At 55.3% G+C, this 14572-nt stretch overlaps 6 protein-coding genes across 6 annotated transcripts; 3 read left to right on the forward strand and 3 right to left on the reverse strand.

Annotated features, from left to right (window-relative positions):
- Positions 1 to 462: 462 nt before the first annotated feature.
- Positions 463 to 2246, forward strand: PG994_011537 (major facilitator superfamily domain-containing protein; the record flags this gene model as incomplete). The annotated part of the gene is made up of 2 exons (XM_066862946.1): positions 463 to 700; positions 778 to 2246. 2 exons carry the CDS (start codon positions 463 to 465, stop codon positions 2244 to 2246), a joined length of 1707 nt encoding a protein of 568 aa, XP_066712056.1.
- A 492-nt stretch (positions 2247 to 2738) lies between these two features.
- On the reverse strand, positions 2739 to 4235 carry PG994_011538 (histone deacetylase; the record flags this gene model as incomplete). Its single annotated transcript, XM_066862947.1, has 3 exons — positions 2739 to 3526; positions 3678 to 4110; positions 4149 to 4235. The coding sequence occupies 3 exons, from the start codon at positions 4233 to 4235 to the stop codon at positions 2739 to 2741; spliced, it is 1308 nt and encodes a 435-aa protein (XP_066712057.1).
- A 1438-nt stretch (positions 4236 to 5673) lies between these two features.
- Positions 5674 to 7033, forward strand: PG994_011539 (PHD-finger domain-containing protein; the record flags this gene model as incomplete). Its single annotated transcript, XM_066862948.1, has 2 exons — positions 5674 to 6720; positions 6761 to 7033. The coding sequence occupies 2 exons, from the start codon at positions 5674 to 5676 to the stop codon at positions 7031 to 7033; spliced, it is 1320 nt and encodes a 439-aa protein (XP_066712058.1).
- A 576-nt stretch (positions 7034 to 7609) lies between these two features.
- Positions 7610 to 9192, reverse strand: PG994_011540 (UTP-glucose-1-phosphate uridylyltransferase; the record flags this gene model as incomplete). The annotated part of the gene is made up of 2 exons (XM_066862949.1): positions 7610 to 8900; positions 8987 to 9192. The coding sequence occupies 2 exons, from the start codon at positions 9190 to 9192 to the stop codon at positions 7610 to 7612; spliced, it is 1497 nt and encodes a 498-aa protein (XP_066712059.1).
- Positions 9193 to 12518: 3326 nt separating this feature from the next.
- PG994_011541 (uncharacterized protein) lies at positions 12519 to 13252 on the forward strand (the record flags this gene model as incomplete). Its single annotated transcript, XM_066862950.1, has 2 exons — positions 12519 to 13031; positions 13115 to 13252. 2 exons carry the CDS (start codon positions 12519 to 12521, stop codon positions 13250 to 13252), a joined length of 651 nt encoding a protein of 216 aa, XP_066712060.1.
- A 187-nt stretch (positions 13253 to 13439) lies between these two features.
- On the reverse strand, positions 13440 to 14499 carry PG994_011542 (uncharacterized protein; the record flags this gene model as incomplete). Its single annotated transcript, XM_066862951.1, has 2 exons — positions 13440 to 13646; positions 13714 to 14499. The coding sequence occupies 2 exons, from the start codon at positions 14497 to 14499 to the stop codon at positions 13440 to 13442; spliced, it is 993 nt and encodes a 330-aa protein (XP_066712061.1).
- Between the last annotated feature and the right edge of the window lie 73 nt (positions 14500 to 14572).

Raw genomic sequence — 14572 nt, forward strand, 5'->3', positions numbered from 1 at the left:
TTGACAGCTTCCCAGCTTCCCCCGGTAGGCGCCGCGCCACTTTGGTTTAGGCTTGCAGATCGAGCGAACTACTGTGCCAAAAGCAACGTCTCTCCCGACCCCAAGTGCTGGATCATACCGGCACGTGAGATCCTTTCACGTCATTGTCAAATTAATCCTCTGCACTTAGTCTACCCCGCCAGCGCTAAGCCTCCCCAGATCTCCCCAGCTATACCCAGCTGTCTGTCCCCTTGGCGTTTGTATAAGACACAACGGGTTTGGCTGGTTTAACTGTTGGTGAGTGGCGCAGACGAGCAAAAAAAGCAAGCGTCGACTGCCGGTCTCCTTCTTGTCTTGTCTTGTCGTCGTCGTCTCCTTTTTCATCGGCTGCTTTTAGGCCAGCGCACCACGCGCATCTCTTTCGCTTTGCGGCCCCTTTGCACTTTCACCTATCCCTTCTCGTTGTGACAAGTAAAAGTCGTCATGTCTCTGAACCGAATCGCATCTCTCGAGACCTTCCTCAGCGTCTCGGCCGACGATGACCGACCGGTGCGGCCCCGGCCCCGCCGCGACTCCGCCTCGTCTTACGCGGCGTCGCTGAGGGCCAGGAAGCTTAGCTTCAACCCATTGCCGGAAGCGTGGGACCCGGCGTTCGTCCACGACGATGACATACCGAACCCAGCCGTTGGCGCTTTCGAGGTGCCACAGTGGAGGCGCATATGTAAGTAAGCACTTTATATATATATCACCCTGCCGTGATGTAGTACAAACTTGCGGGCTGACATTTCAATGTTTCAGTGCAGGTGGCTGTAACAGTGGTATACTGCCTCTTTGCGGCCGGTGTCGTTTTCGGCTACGCTGCCTTGAAACCAGTGTTGAAGCGTGAAGGTGCGTACCATGATGTGTGCGACGGCGTAGACACTTGTGTTGAGATTCGCCTAAACCTTATGTTCACGACGGCCGCCGTGGCCACCAACGTGGCTGCACTGCCCGTTGGGGCTATTCTGGACCATTTCGGCCCCAGAGTAAGTGGCTGTCTCGGGGCCATATTCCTGGCTCTAGGTGCTGTGGTCATGTCTTTTGCAAAGACGTTGCCCTTTGACGGGTTTTTGCTGGGCTACCTGCTCTTGGCCCTTGGCGGCCCCTTCACCTATATATCTTCATTCCAGCTGTCCAATGCCTTCCCGCGCCACTCGGGCTTCATCCTCGCGCTCCTCACTGGCGCCTTTGATGCTTCTAGTGCCTTATTTCTCGTATACCGCATCATCTTTGAGAAGACTGGCGGTTCGTTTGGCCATGACAAGTTCTTCCTGGCCTACCTGGTCGTACCTGTTGTGATTGTCATTCTGCAGTTCACCATACTGCCTGCGCAGTCTTACAAGACGGTGGGTGAGATGATCGAGGACATCGAGGGTCCTGATCCCGAGGAGCCATATGTCACAGAAGAGATTGCCATAGACGATCAGGTAGACGAGGAGACGGCGCTTCTCCGCCAAGAGCATCGCGAGCACCGCGAGGTCGTGGTCCACGAAATCGAAGAGCTCCTGGGTTCGATACCGCAAGCCGACAAGCAGGCCCACCGCGAGGGGGTCAAGAACGAGCGCAGCGGCGTCTGGGGCGTCATGCACGGCGCCAGCGCCTGGTCCCAGATCTGGTCGCTCTGGTTCTGGCTCATCTGCCTGTTCACCGTGGTGCAGATGACGCGCATCAACTACTTTGTCGCGACGATCCGCCCCCAGTACGAGGCCATCTTCCACTCGCGCCCCAAGGCCGTCGAGATCAACAACTTCTTCGACTTCGCCCTGCCGCTCGGCGGCATCATCTCCATCCCCTTCATCGGCGGCATCCTCGACCACACCCGCACCGTCACCGTCCTCGCCACGCTCATCGCCGTCGCCACCACCATCGGCGTCCTCGGCGTTTTGCCCTACGCCTGGGCCGCCTACGCCAACATCCTGCTCTTCGTCCTCTACCGCCCCTTTTACTACACGGCCGTCTCCGACTACAGCGCCAAGGTCTTCGGCTTCCGCACCTTCGGCACCGTCTACGGCACCATCATCTGCCTCTCGGGCCTCTTCAACTTTGTCCAGAGCGGCCTGGACTTCCTCTTCCACGAGACCTTCCATGGCGATCCCGTGCCCGTCAACGTGATGCTCCTGATTTTGGGGTTCGTCATCGGGGTCGCCCTCGTCGGCTTCGTCGGATGGAAGGCTAGGGTGATGAGGAAGAAGGCTCTGGCGGCCGGGGAGAGAATGGGCAGGGAATGAAATAGGATTTTTATTTTATCTAGCAGGTCATTTAGCAATCAATAGCTCGGTAGGATAAAAGCTGACTGCTGGGTTTCTGGGTAACACGGGGGTGGTTACATAATAACTCGAAAGCATGACATACAAAACGTTTACAATACGACCTTTCATCTCATCTAATTTATTTTGATCTTTCATTTAGTAAACTTCCGAGCCATAAACCTGGCTCACCTTACCAACTTCTATGGTCCGTACTGTTTTGCAACTTCCAAAGTGCCCCGCAGTATCTTCCCTCCCAGACGAAGACTGGCAATAAGGGCTGGCACCTTGCAAAACCGCCTTCCGAATAAAGTAATTAGAAACGGCCCAGCCATGCAATAGTTACATGCACAATACTAATACTGATCGCACGCTACTATTCCAAGGCCTGCACCACCATATTCCAACTACTGAACGCTTTGGATTTTCCGCCACCGAAGGAAACCAGCGCTTACCATCACGGTCCGCTGCAGACTACATCTCCATGGGCACACCCATAGCCTCCTCCCGCAGTTTGCGCGCATTGTCGTCGTGGAGCTCGGCCTCCTCCTTGAGGCGCTGCTCGACCTCGTCGCGGATGGGGCCGAGGTCGGGCGGGATGACCTGGTACTGGACCGAGGGGGCGTGGCTGACGAAGCGGAGCTGCTCGGTGACGTGCTGGACGATGTCCTGGAGCTTCTTCTGGGGGTTGCGGTTCTGGCGCGGCTCGCCGAGGATCTGCTCGATGGTGGGCAGCAGCGTCTCGTGGCGGAAGCGCTCGCGCCAGGGCGTATGCTCGGGGATCTGGGTCGGGATGTTCTTGTGCTGGCCGATGGCGACGGCCGTCTCGTAGGCCCAGGCGCGCGCCACGTTGCGCGGCGTGTAGCCGCCGCCGCCGAACATGATGAGCGGGATGCCGAGCTTCTTGCAGTACTCGACGCACGACGAGTGGCCCTCGACCAACAGGTTGAACTTGCCCAGGCGGTCGCCCGCCAGCGAGTCGGCGCCGCACTGGAGGGCGATGGCGCTGGGCCGGAACTTCTCTACACACCTAGAGATGACGTTCTCGAAGAGCCAGGCGTACTGCTCATCCGTAATGCCGTCGTTGAGAGGAACGTTGAGGGCATGGTGTGCTCCGGGATTGTGCTCGCTCTTAGGACCGTTATCGTCTAGGGCACCCGTGCCGGGGAAAAAAGTGTTTGGGTCGTACTTGTGAAAGGATACTGTCATGACCCTGTCGGTGGAAAGAAAAGCTTCTTCGACACCATCGCCGTGATGGACGTCTATGTCGATGTATAGGACACGAGGGTAAACGCGCAAGAGCTGCAGAATGGCAAGGACAATGTCATTGATATAACAGAAACCCGAAGCCTCGGATTTTTTGGCGTGGTGTAGACCACCCCCAGGCAATGGCGATATCCGCTTGCTTGGAACATATCTTCCTCGCCGCATCAAGCGAGGAACCGGCTGACATGGAGCAGTAGTCGTACAGGCCTTCAAACAGCGGGCAATCACTACCTCCCAAGTTGAACTTGAGATCCGGGTGCATGTTATCCACGTCCAGGGGTGTAGGCTGAGGGGCTACGGTCGCCAGGAAGTCGACATAATCTTTGGTGTGAAAGTTGGTCAGCTCCTCGTACGTGGCAGTCCGTGCCGTGTAATTGTCCATGGCAAAGTTCATGCCATAGGAGGTGACGAGACTCTTGGTCAAGGTAAGACGCCAGGGCTTCATGGGATGTGTCTGACCGAAGTGGTGCCTCTCCATATTGGGGTTGTAATGGAAGGTGACATTGTAGCCTTTTGGTTTTGTGATGCCATACTCATGGGCCATCCGCTTCACCTTGTTAAAGTAGTGGGCATTTTCAAACTCGCCCGGGCGGTCCAGGGTATGTTAGGTGTTTCCACGATGGGCTCATCAGCGTCAATATTGTGCGGCAGATAATTAGGCTTAGGCACGCGGAACCTGTATGGTGATGCGGGATCCGGCTCCATGGCGGGAGCTGCTGTCCCACTCACTCGGACCGGGGATCGAAGTGCGAGAGAGAGAGAGCGCCAAGGGATGTGCTAGCCAGCATGGAAAGCGAAAAGCAAGAGTCGATGGCTCGGCAAGGCCCCAAAGCCGTCGGACGATATACCAGGAAGATGTAGAGGAAAATTGCGATAGCAGCAGCGCCGCCACAGAGCACGGGATCCGGAGTTGGTGGTTGGTACACCCTCGGCTGGCGTACAAGGGTGGGTGGATGAGTTGGACCCAGTCTCTGAGCGTGCCAACAAAAAAGTGAGATTAGCGACGTGCCTGGTATATGATGTCCTGGTTGTACGTATCCGTATGGAATGCTGTAATCCGAAGAGCGGTCCGAGTCGCGATAATAGTGTGTGTATGGCTCTGTCTGGTTTCTTTAACGGAGGGTGCAAGCCAATGCTGTCTGCCCTTCATGAAATTGAAGAAAGCTACGCGCTACTGGCAGACCGGAGCAAGAAAGAGCAAGACCCTCCAAGTCCCAAGCTGTCCAACCCATGCAGGTCCACCCCACTAAAGCCAGCAGCAGCTGGAGGTCACTGCGCTTGCAGATTTCTGTACCTACTCCAGGTACATGTATGTAACACACTGTCTATCTGTAGGTACATCTAGTTGTAGCACGCAGCATTGGAAGTCAAACATTTCAATGATCTTCTCGGCCGTCTTGTTTCTCTTCGAACCCTTCCTTTCTTACTCCATGTCAATAGTCAATCCATCAAACTCCACTCTCGAATCGCATCTTCGCCGCCCCATCCTTCACTAAAAAAAAGTAAAGAGAACAGCACGGCTGATTGAGCAGACCAAACATCACACCACACACCGATTTACTCTTCATCTTTTTCCTGGTCCGCCCTTGTCACCTTACCACACCTTCGGCCCCAACACGGAACCATCCTTGCGGCAAATCATTAACCATCTATCTCTTTTTTCCCTTTCCTTCTCTCTTTTTCTGTCTCTCGCCTAATCCCTCTTGCGTCTGCTCGTCAACAAAATCCCGGGGGCCTGGAAGGTGAGCCATAACTGCTCATACATTGTCGTCTCGTTCTTTGCCTTGTTGCCTTCGTTTGGTCCACTGCCGTGTCCGCTTGCCTCCTATGCTATGCCATAGCATGCGCCCATGTAGATGTCTATGTGCATGTGCAGTACCCAGTCCGGCCATTGCACATTAACACCACACTCTACCTACATACATGATCGTACATATATACCTGCCTACCAGCCCTCTGTACTCGTGCCCGTCCATAATACTTCTCAGCTCGTCAAAAAGACTTTCGCGCATACCAGACGATATATATATATATCTAGTGCGAGAAACAAGCCGGACTCGCTTCCCATGCTCTCTGTTCTTGCTGCCCACAAGCCTATATATTGCTTTCAGCGACTCTGCCGAATAGGTCCAGGTTAACAGCAATGCCTAGAGACGACCTCTCGATCGACTTCGTCCACAAGATGGCCCCTTCGGTCGAGGCCCAAGACCCGGCCGTCATCCTCGACGACTGGGTCCACCGCACCTCCAACCTACACGAAGAAATCCGCTTCCTGCAGGACGAGATACAGGACAAGGACCGAGTCTACCACGATTGCGTCAAGAACATCGAGGAGAGCGACAACAAGATCCAGAAATTCATCCGCTCCCATTCCAGCGCCCAGCCGAACCCGCGCGAGGATTTCCTCCGCAGTACCATACGCGAGAACTATGTCAAGGCCGATAAACTGGCAAGCGAGAAGATCGCGCTCGCAAGCAAGCTGCAAAATTTGATGGACAAGCATCTGCGCCATCTCGACGGTCAAATCAAACTGTTATACGATCGCGGCGAGCTAGGCTTCACGGATCCCGACGAGGTGCCGTCGCTCCTGCGTCCGAGCGCGGCGAACCACAGCATTCCCAATACTAGATTCCCGTCCACCGCCGCCGCACAGCCATTAAACCCGAGTACAAATGGTGCCACGCCATCCGGGTCGCGCGCGCCGAATCCGCAGGTGCGGACGACTCAGTTGCAGGCGCATGGCTCAAGCTCAGCTCCAGCCACGCCTGCTGCAAGCATCATTCTTAGTAGGAAGGAGCGCGAGATGTCAGCTGGTCCGGGAAGCGGTGTTCCTAAGAGGGGACCCAGGACGAACAGCGTTCTCGGCAGCGCCCCTTCGGCGTCAAGCGGCTTGGCGCGGCACTCTTCGCTGGGGCCAGGGACACCCAAGGCCGGCACACCCGGTGCAGCGAGCAGAGCAGGCAGCACAGGACCCAAGGCGCACAAGGCAGGCATTCGGAAGGGGACACCCAGCGGCGCGGCAGGGCGTAAGAAGCCCGCCAATGCCAAATCGGGCCTCAACCGCGTTAAGCAGGCCGGGCGTTCTAAGGGATCGCCCACCTCGACGGCGGACAGCGAACTGTCCGATGCCGACTCGGTGCAGAGCTCGCGCGGCGCACCCTCTAGGCAGGCAGCGGCACGCCGGCCCCGCGTCGGCCACTACCTCGCATACGTCCCATAAGCGCTCAAAGCACGCGCCGCCGGACGCGGACGGAGACGAGGAGATGGCGGACCACGAGAGCGTCGATGAGGAGGCCAGCGGCGGCTCGGATGACGACGAGGACGACGAGGGCAAGAAGTATTGTCTTTGCCAGCACGTGTCGTACGGCGACATGGTGGCTTGTGACAACCCCGACTGCCCCTACGAATGGTTCCATTGGACCTGCGTCGGCCTCAAGAGTGAGCCCCAGGGACGCTGGTTCTGCCCGGAATGCACCGAGGCTTTGCGTAAGAAAGGAAAGTGACGTGCTATTTCAGCTTGGGCACAGCCGCGCCGTGGTAGCTAGGACCGACCCGTTGTGTATATACATCATGTATGAGTTATGAAGATCAAGATACCCGTAGCTGAGAATTATATTGCTTGCAAAATTGCTTCGAAATCAACGATACGTGCAGTAGTTAACGACCAATTTGAACAGTGCTAATCAGTCCAAAGAAAACTTTAAAGTCCTCGACAAGGCTCAACCGAATCAGCTTATTTTACTGGCATATTATTTTGAGCTGGCGGGTATGTCACGTGAGATAAACAGCAGGGTCTTGGGAATCTTTGTGTATGTAGGATATATGGCCTATTGCTATTACTACTCTCAGGTGGTTATCGTCTATCCCATTCGAAGAGTCACGCTGGAGCGGCTATCATCAGCTCAGCCTCCATAAGGAGAAATTGACGCCGCAAGCCTCTCCATGCCGTGACCCCTAGCTTGGAGCAACAGCTCATCCCTGGGCGCAGTGTGATTGCATGACTTCATTATTAAAATGCAAGTAACGGTCAAGAACAGGTGAGAAATGCGAGAAGCCCCAGAATGCTAGCCATCGAGCGTTTAATGCTCGAGCAGGCGCAAGCTACCCTGGACGACCACGTTCTCAAGAATGGATCCGGGAGGAATATCAATCGTCGAGCCTTCGGTTGCGACGATGATGACGGTACCTTTCAGGACAACACCACGGCCCAGGTTGACATTACCAGTAATGGTGAGGTGGTCGAGCTCGACAATCTTGGGGATCGAGGCGATACGCTTCTGGAAATCGGACACCTTCTTGAAATCACCACCAAGCTTAATCAGAGGAGCGTCGCCAAATCGGCTGGCGCTCATTTGCAGCTGGCCATGCTTCAGGGCGTACAGATCCGACTTCACGAGCATGAGATCGGAGCAAGTCTTGACGGGCAGGAAACGACGACGGGGAACGTTGACACCGTGGGCGTTCCGGAAATGACGGATGGCAGCGCCGACGGCGGTCTCGAGCTGAATAACTGAGATATCGGACTCGCCCTTCTTGTCGCCGGGGATGGTCTTGCCGTTGGGGATAATCTCCATCTCAAGCTCATCGTTCTCAACGACACGCTTAATGGCCTTGACATTCATCCAGATGTTGTTGGTGTTGAAGTACTTGAACTTCTTGATCGACTTGAACTCGTTAACGTGCTCCTTAGGAACCTGAGCAATTTCGAGCAGGCGGACCGAGCCTTCGTAGTCGATGATGGTACCACCCTTGACATCGGCCTTGGTCTTGTTGGTCAACTCCATGACGTACTCGGATTCGGACTCGATCATGTGCTGCAGAATGCGCAGATCAACGACGGCTCCCAGGTTGTCGACGTTGGACAGGAAGATGATCTCGATACCGCGCTCAATGAGCTTCTCGAGAACGCCCGAGTTGTAGAGGGACTCGAAGACGTCACCGTGGCCAGGAGGGTACCAGTCAGATACAGCAGAGTCGAAGCTCTTAGGGGCAGGCAGGAGCGAGTCCTTGAGGATTCTGGGGTACCGAGACTGGTTGAAGGTCATGATGTCGACATTGTGGCCCTCGTACTTCTTGATAATGGCAGCCGTATCATCGTTGGTGTTGAACGAGTTCATCAGGATGAAGGGAACATTGGTGTCGTAGGTTCGGTTCAGGTACTCGACCTGGCGGACGGAGAGATCCAAGAAGGACATGCCATCACGGACCTCGATAACGGACTTGGGGCCGACACAGCCCATGGAGGTACCCAGACCACCATTGAGCTTCAGGACGGCGAGCTTGTTCAGGAAGTTAACCGACTCGGAGTTCGCAAGATCCTCGTAGTCAACGACCTGGCCTTGGGCGGGGGGGGCGATGCGATCCCAGTCGCTACAAAAGCAAGCACATATTAGCAGCCGACTCTCACTTGGGTGCGGGGGCAGTCAAGGAGGGGTGGGCAGGGCAATTATACATACACAGCGTTGCCCTTGGATTTCTCGTTCAAGTAGCGGCGGAAAAGCGAGAAAAAGTTGTCCATCTCGGTCTCAAACAGCTTCTTCTCCTCGGGGTCTTTGACGGTCTCGGCAAGCTCCGTCAGGGAGTTGCGCATTTGCGCGGCGGCGATGTTGGTCGAGGCATTCTCGAAAGCCTTGCAACCAGTGTCAGTATCTCGGCGGGACATTTTCGGGGAAGTGACAGCGATGCTGAGTAGAGAAGCCACGAAGTGGAGATGAGGATGTGGTGTGGTCTGCGATGGGGGAAAGGGTTGAGGTTGTAACAAAACAACTGGTATTTTTGTGCCTGATTTAAGTGTGCTTTTATGGGCAATGCCGAAGGGGTTGAATGTGAATACAGCTAAAGCTGGGGTGTGAACAACAATGGGCTCGATGACCAGATGAATTATTATATGAGGAATGGTGTGAAGAAGCCGATTGTCCAATGTGAACAGTGAGCTGAGGCAGGGAAGAATCGATCGTGACGGGCTGCGAGCAAGAAGCAGGAGGTGCCCCATGTTGCCCTGGGGAACAAAGCAGCTGGGTCGTGCTGCCTGGATCGTCAAATTGTCCACCTCGAGGTAGCTGCCCCTTAGGCTCAGGCAGGAAGGGACTGAGGAGCTCGAGGGGAAGAACCGAATGCAATTGAACTGAACTTACCATGTGTGATCGAGTCTTGCCATGGTGACGGCCACCGGCCTCGTCGTTGGCGTTGCCGGGCTTCAGGTGCGAAGGCAGTGCACTTTTGATAGCCGAGGCCATGGTGATGAAGTAGTTCTCGAAAAGGGTATATAGACAGAAGTGATTCCCTGGTGAAGATGACCTCTAGAATATTTCAACAGTGAGTAAAGAGGAAGTCGACAGAGAGTGAGGAAGGTACGAACAGGCCCAGAGTCGAGCCCGCGCAAGTTTTTGGCTTTTTGTTGTACAAGACGACGTCGGTCAAGGCCAGACAGGGGTGCGAGAGATGGCGGGGTAGAAAAGAGGGCACACCCAAGCTTTAGGTTAGGTAGGATTATCCTGGCCGTTGCTCGTCGCGCTGCTGCTACCAGCTACCACCAGAGGGGACGACCTCTTATTAAAACAGGTTGACGTAATTTGCGGCAAACAACAAGCAACCCCCATGCAGGCCACGGAGACCACCAATCAACCATCGCACAAGCTGCTTGCTTGTCTTGTTCGATGTCCTGTATCGTCCTGTCTTGTCCTGCCCTGTTCCGAGCGTGTACGTACCACACACTCTCACAACGCATAAGGAGGGGGAAACGAGCGACACAGAAGAAAGACAGCACTTGCACTTGCAGCGATCACCCACCACGCCACCACCACCACCCATAATAAGAGGAGAAAGCATCCAATAGCTAGGCACTCACCTTATGAATCGTTCGACCAGAAGCACCCAGCTACCAAGTTGATGACGAAATAGTGAATTCGGTAATGCGGGATGATGGATGGAAGGAAACAGAATCAACATAAATGGACGACTGGGTGGCTAGGAGCTTCACTCAACTGGCCTCCAGCTGTCTTTAAGTACTCCAGCATCTACGGGTACTTGCCTCGATATCTACTTACACTTGATGGCAACAGCCATTGACGCATCCTGCTGAAACTTACATACCTCAAGTGCTATGTACGTACGGTCCGGTACCTTTCGTTTCGTGAGCAGTATGCCGTTGCTCCAGGAGACTATTGACACCTCATACTCCCTCATATTGATGTCCACCAGGCTGTGGTACCTGACAACCTGTCCCGAACATGCTCGGGCCAAATTTCCCGCCCTTGGAAGAGTCCAGATTTCATGAGAAAAACGCCTTTAGCTGTCGAACAGGCCCAGCAGTCCAGCTATTGCGACTTGTCTGCTTGTGGCGTGCCACTGGCAGGGATCTCTAGACCGCCATCGGCAGACTGTGCGTTTTAGAGCCTGGACCAAATAAGTCTCATCTCTGACCACTGGTTTGTTGGTGGGACGGATGGATGCCAATGCAGAGATATCAATAAAGGCCAGAAATCCTGTGTAGGATTAGCCAGGTGGAGGATCGGAGGAGATCGCTTGCATCCCGCCTGCTTTCTCACCTGCTACTAGTACGTACCCGGCGGAGTATATCCTCGAAGATTGAAGTGTCAACATGCATGCCGCCGTGGACGGAAGCATGCAATAAACAACTGCGACACACATAGTCTGGGGAGCGTCAAAAGTTGCCCGAGGAATACGAGATACTGCGGGCTTTCAACGGTTTCTTTGTTCCGAATTGATGTTCTGGAAGCATACGTTATCTCTGTCCATACGATGAAGACGTGCTTTATTAACTTCGCATCTCTTGGAGAGATCGGCAAATTAAACCCCTCCCTAAGCCCCTGGAGATGGCCACCAGGGTAAGGGATCCTGGACTTTCTACCCCATGCCATGTCGCATCTGTCTTTGCGGCATTCAAATAAGAAGCCCGCCAGCGGGAACTCGCGAGGCTGGATGGTGCCTGTCATTTTGAGCTTCAACAGGAAGCCTGGTACGACTCCACCATATAATACAACTCGGGTGGCTTCCAAGTAATGAAGCATACGTGGGCATCGGGCGCGAGTCCACTCCGGTACAACAAGCCAGCCCCTGGCTAACCTAGATGAGATGGTCGATAAGTCACCGCCGGATCGGTGAACATGAAATACAGATCCACGGTGAGGCTGAAGCTGGATGTTGAAGTTCAACCAATATACGACATCGTACCCGGATAAAAGGCCCAGGCCCCCTATTCGCAAACTGGATGTGATGTTGTGGCATTTCAGCCAGCCGTGTCTTTTTCCCCCTTCACCTGCAGCAAATAAACAGCGAGAAGCACTGCCACGTGCGGCCGATACGGCGGCATCCAATTGCATCCCGCGCTCAACGTTCCGCGCTGGGTGGGCAAGACAACATCTGACTCGTAGCCTCAATGCGAATCGGCATATACATACCTACTCGGTACGTACAATATGTCTTATTCTGGGATGTCTGAACCTAACTTGCAAAGTGAATTTGAGCTGTATATTGACATCTTGGAAAATCTAGATGGAACTAAACCGTACTTATTATTAGCTACTGTACGTGTAAAGTATATGTAGCTGTAGCTGTAGTTACCTGCCGAAGCCGGGTGCTGCTTTCTTGCTGCAGTCTGCTGCCGCATGGCCCCATAATGGACCCCCACAGGCACTTTGTGGCTTGATGGTTGCGGCTGACGCGCCTGTCAATTGGGTAGCATTTAGAAAGTGATGAGTTGTAGATACTCTAAAGTGATGGGAACGCCCAGCTGAGACAGGCGGAAACTCAAAGCACCACAACGCACGCGTGTACATAGATTGATGCCCTACATTGCAGCAATCGTTCAAGTCAAAAGTTGGAATTGCCCCCACGCCCTTAATTGGCTACCCGGAACGGGAACGCAGGCCGACAATTCCAAGACAATATTAGACCAAAGTGAGGTTATTTCGAGATAAACCTTACCTAGCTACCAAGAAAAAAAAGGGAAGCACAGAACCCACTTCGATGCCCTACTGGCACGTCAATGTCCCGGAGCCGGAGCGGGAACGGGACTGCCCCGAGTTCTTGCGCGACCTGAGCGCCAAGGACCGGGGCATCATCGGCACGCCCGACGAGCAGTACCACATCCTGACCTGGCCCGAGGTGCGGGACATCGTCGCGACGAACCGGCTGGACCGCTTCCAGCGCGTGCCGTCCGACCTGCGCCGCTACCTGGCCTACAACTGGCAGCTTCGGCGCGAGCACGGTAGCGTCATGAACTTTGTCCTGAACGAGCGGCTGCGCTGGACCATGCCCATCGCGCCCCGGGGCCGGCCCTTCGAGTGCCCCGAGCTGGACATCAAGACCCTCTGGAACGACTGGCCCTACGGCCTCGACAAGCGCATCGTGCACCTCGTCGTCTGGACCAAGTTCGACCTCGAGGAGGACCCGCAGACCCTGGATCTGACCGACGCCGCGAGGAAGGAGATTAACGACTACGTAGACAAGGTGTTTGGGTCACGCCTGCCAAGGGAGAACGTAAGTCTTTGAGCGTCTATGTATTTGATGTTTTATGTAAATCTTGTAACCATTTATTGCTGCCGCTGATTCTGGTGGAACAGTACATCTGGTTTAAGAACTGGAGCTCCTTGAAGTCCGTCCACGCCGTAGAGCATTTCCATGTCATGCTCTTTGATCCTGATCCAGCATTTATCGACGAGATAACCCACGGAGATGTTCCCTTGTGTCGAAAAGTCTAGATCCTTTCGGCCTCTTGTCTTTGCTTTGGTTGGGTACAGATTGGACAGTTAGACAGACTTCTCAGACTAGATCGGACTTGGTGCCACTATAGAACCCGCCGAAAAGACTGCTAGACCAACAGTGACCCTATTCAGATATCTACTGTACCCTGTTGCCAATGTACAGACAAGTATCAAGCGTAGATTCTCAGGGCAAGGCACCTCCTGCTTTGATCTCCACCGCCGGACATTCGGCAAACGGTACCGCGATGGGCTTGGCCAGACTGACCTTGACTTGCCATCCTCGCTCGCGGGCCGTCTTGGGCTCGTCGCCAATCTTGAAGTCGTTTAGTATCTTGTCGGCCAATAGCGACCCTAGTGCTTCTAATGTCTCGAAGGATGAACTCTCCATGGTCTGTTTTTGTCGAGGTGAGTTAGTTGAAAGTGTTCTGTTTTCTCTCTCCAGGGCGAGCCAGACTTACCTCGAAAACCAACTTCTCCACCTCGGGGTGGATGTCGCTCGTCGTATCGAGCCGGTCGATTTCCACGTCGGCCACGACCATCTGCTTGGCCTGCCGCTCGTTGGCGTTGACGCCGATGAGGGTGGGGATGTGCAGGCTGTGGATGCGTAGCGAGCGCGCGTACGACTGCAGGGGGTTGGCCTTCTCCTCGCCGAGACCCATCTTGAAGCAGGCTGTGACGGCGAGCGCCACGCCCGCGCCAAGCAGCGAGGCCTTGGGCAGGTCCACGGTCAGCGTCAGCGACCGCAGCTTGCCGGCGTCCAGGAAGGGGACCTGGTCCAGCGGCAGCGCCCGCCGGCTGCCGTCGACCACGCGGCCCGTCAGGCCGACCCAGAGCATCTCGAAGGCGTCGGCAGCGCTGGGGCCGGGGCCGATGCCCCCGGCCGCGTCCGCCTTGTGCGCGGGGGCGGCGGCGTCCGGGTTCTTCGGGGGCGTGGCCGAGAGCCGGTCCAGGCTCTCGCGCAACCGCTTGCTCAGGTTGCCATAGTGGACCGTGTCGCCCGACGCGACGTTGTCGCCGGCGGCGGCGGCGTGGAAGGGCTGCTGGAACGAGACCTCGGTCGACAGCAGCGCCGGCTGGGCCTTGTTGGCCCGGCCCCAGGCGTCACGGCCCACTGGCAGCGTCCCCTGCAGGTTGTGGACTCGGACCACGGCGATGGGCTCGCCTGCGCCGGCGGCGACTTGCCAGTTGGTCAGCAGCGGCGCCGGGGGGTCGGCACTTTGCTGTTGGAATTGAGCAGGCTCCATCGTGACCCAGCTCTTGAGAGATGATAGCATTTGCGGGAAGGGAAAAAAAGAAAAAAGAAAAGAAACTCTACGG

This window comes from Apiospora phragmitis (assembly GCF_038363925.1).
Source record: "Apiospora phragmitis strain CBS 135458 chromosome Unknown utg000010l:1.0-9815664.0:1.0-9183399.0, whole genome shotgun sequence".
Taxonomy (NCBI): Eukaryota; Fungi; Ascomycota; class Sordariomycetes; order Amphisphaeriales; family Apiosporaceae; genus Apiospora; species Apiospora phragmitis.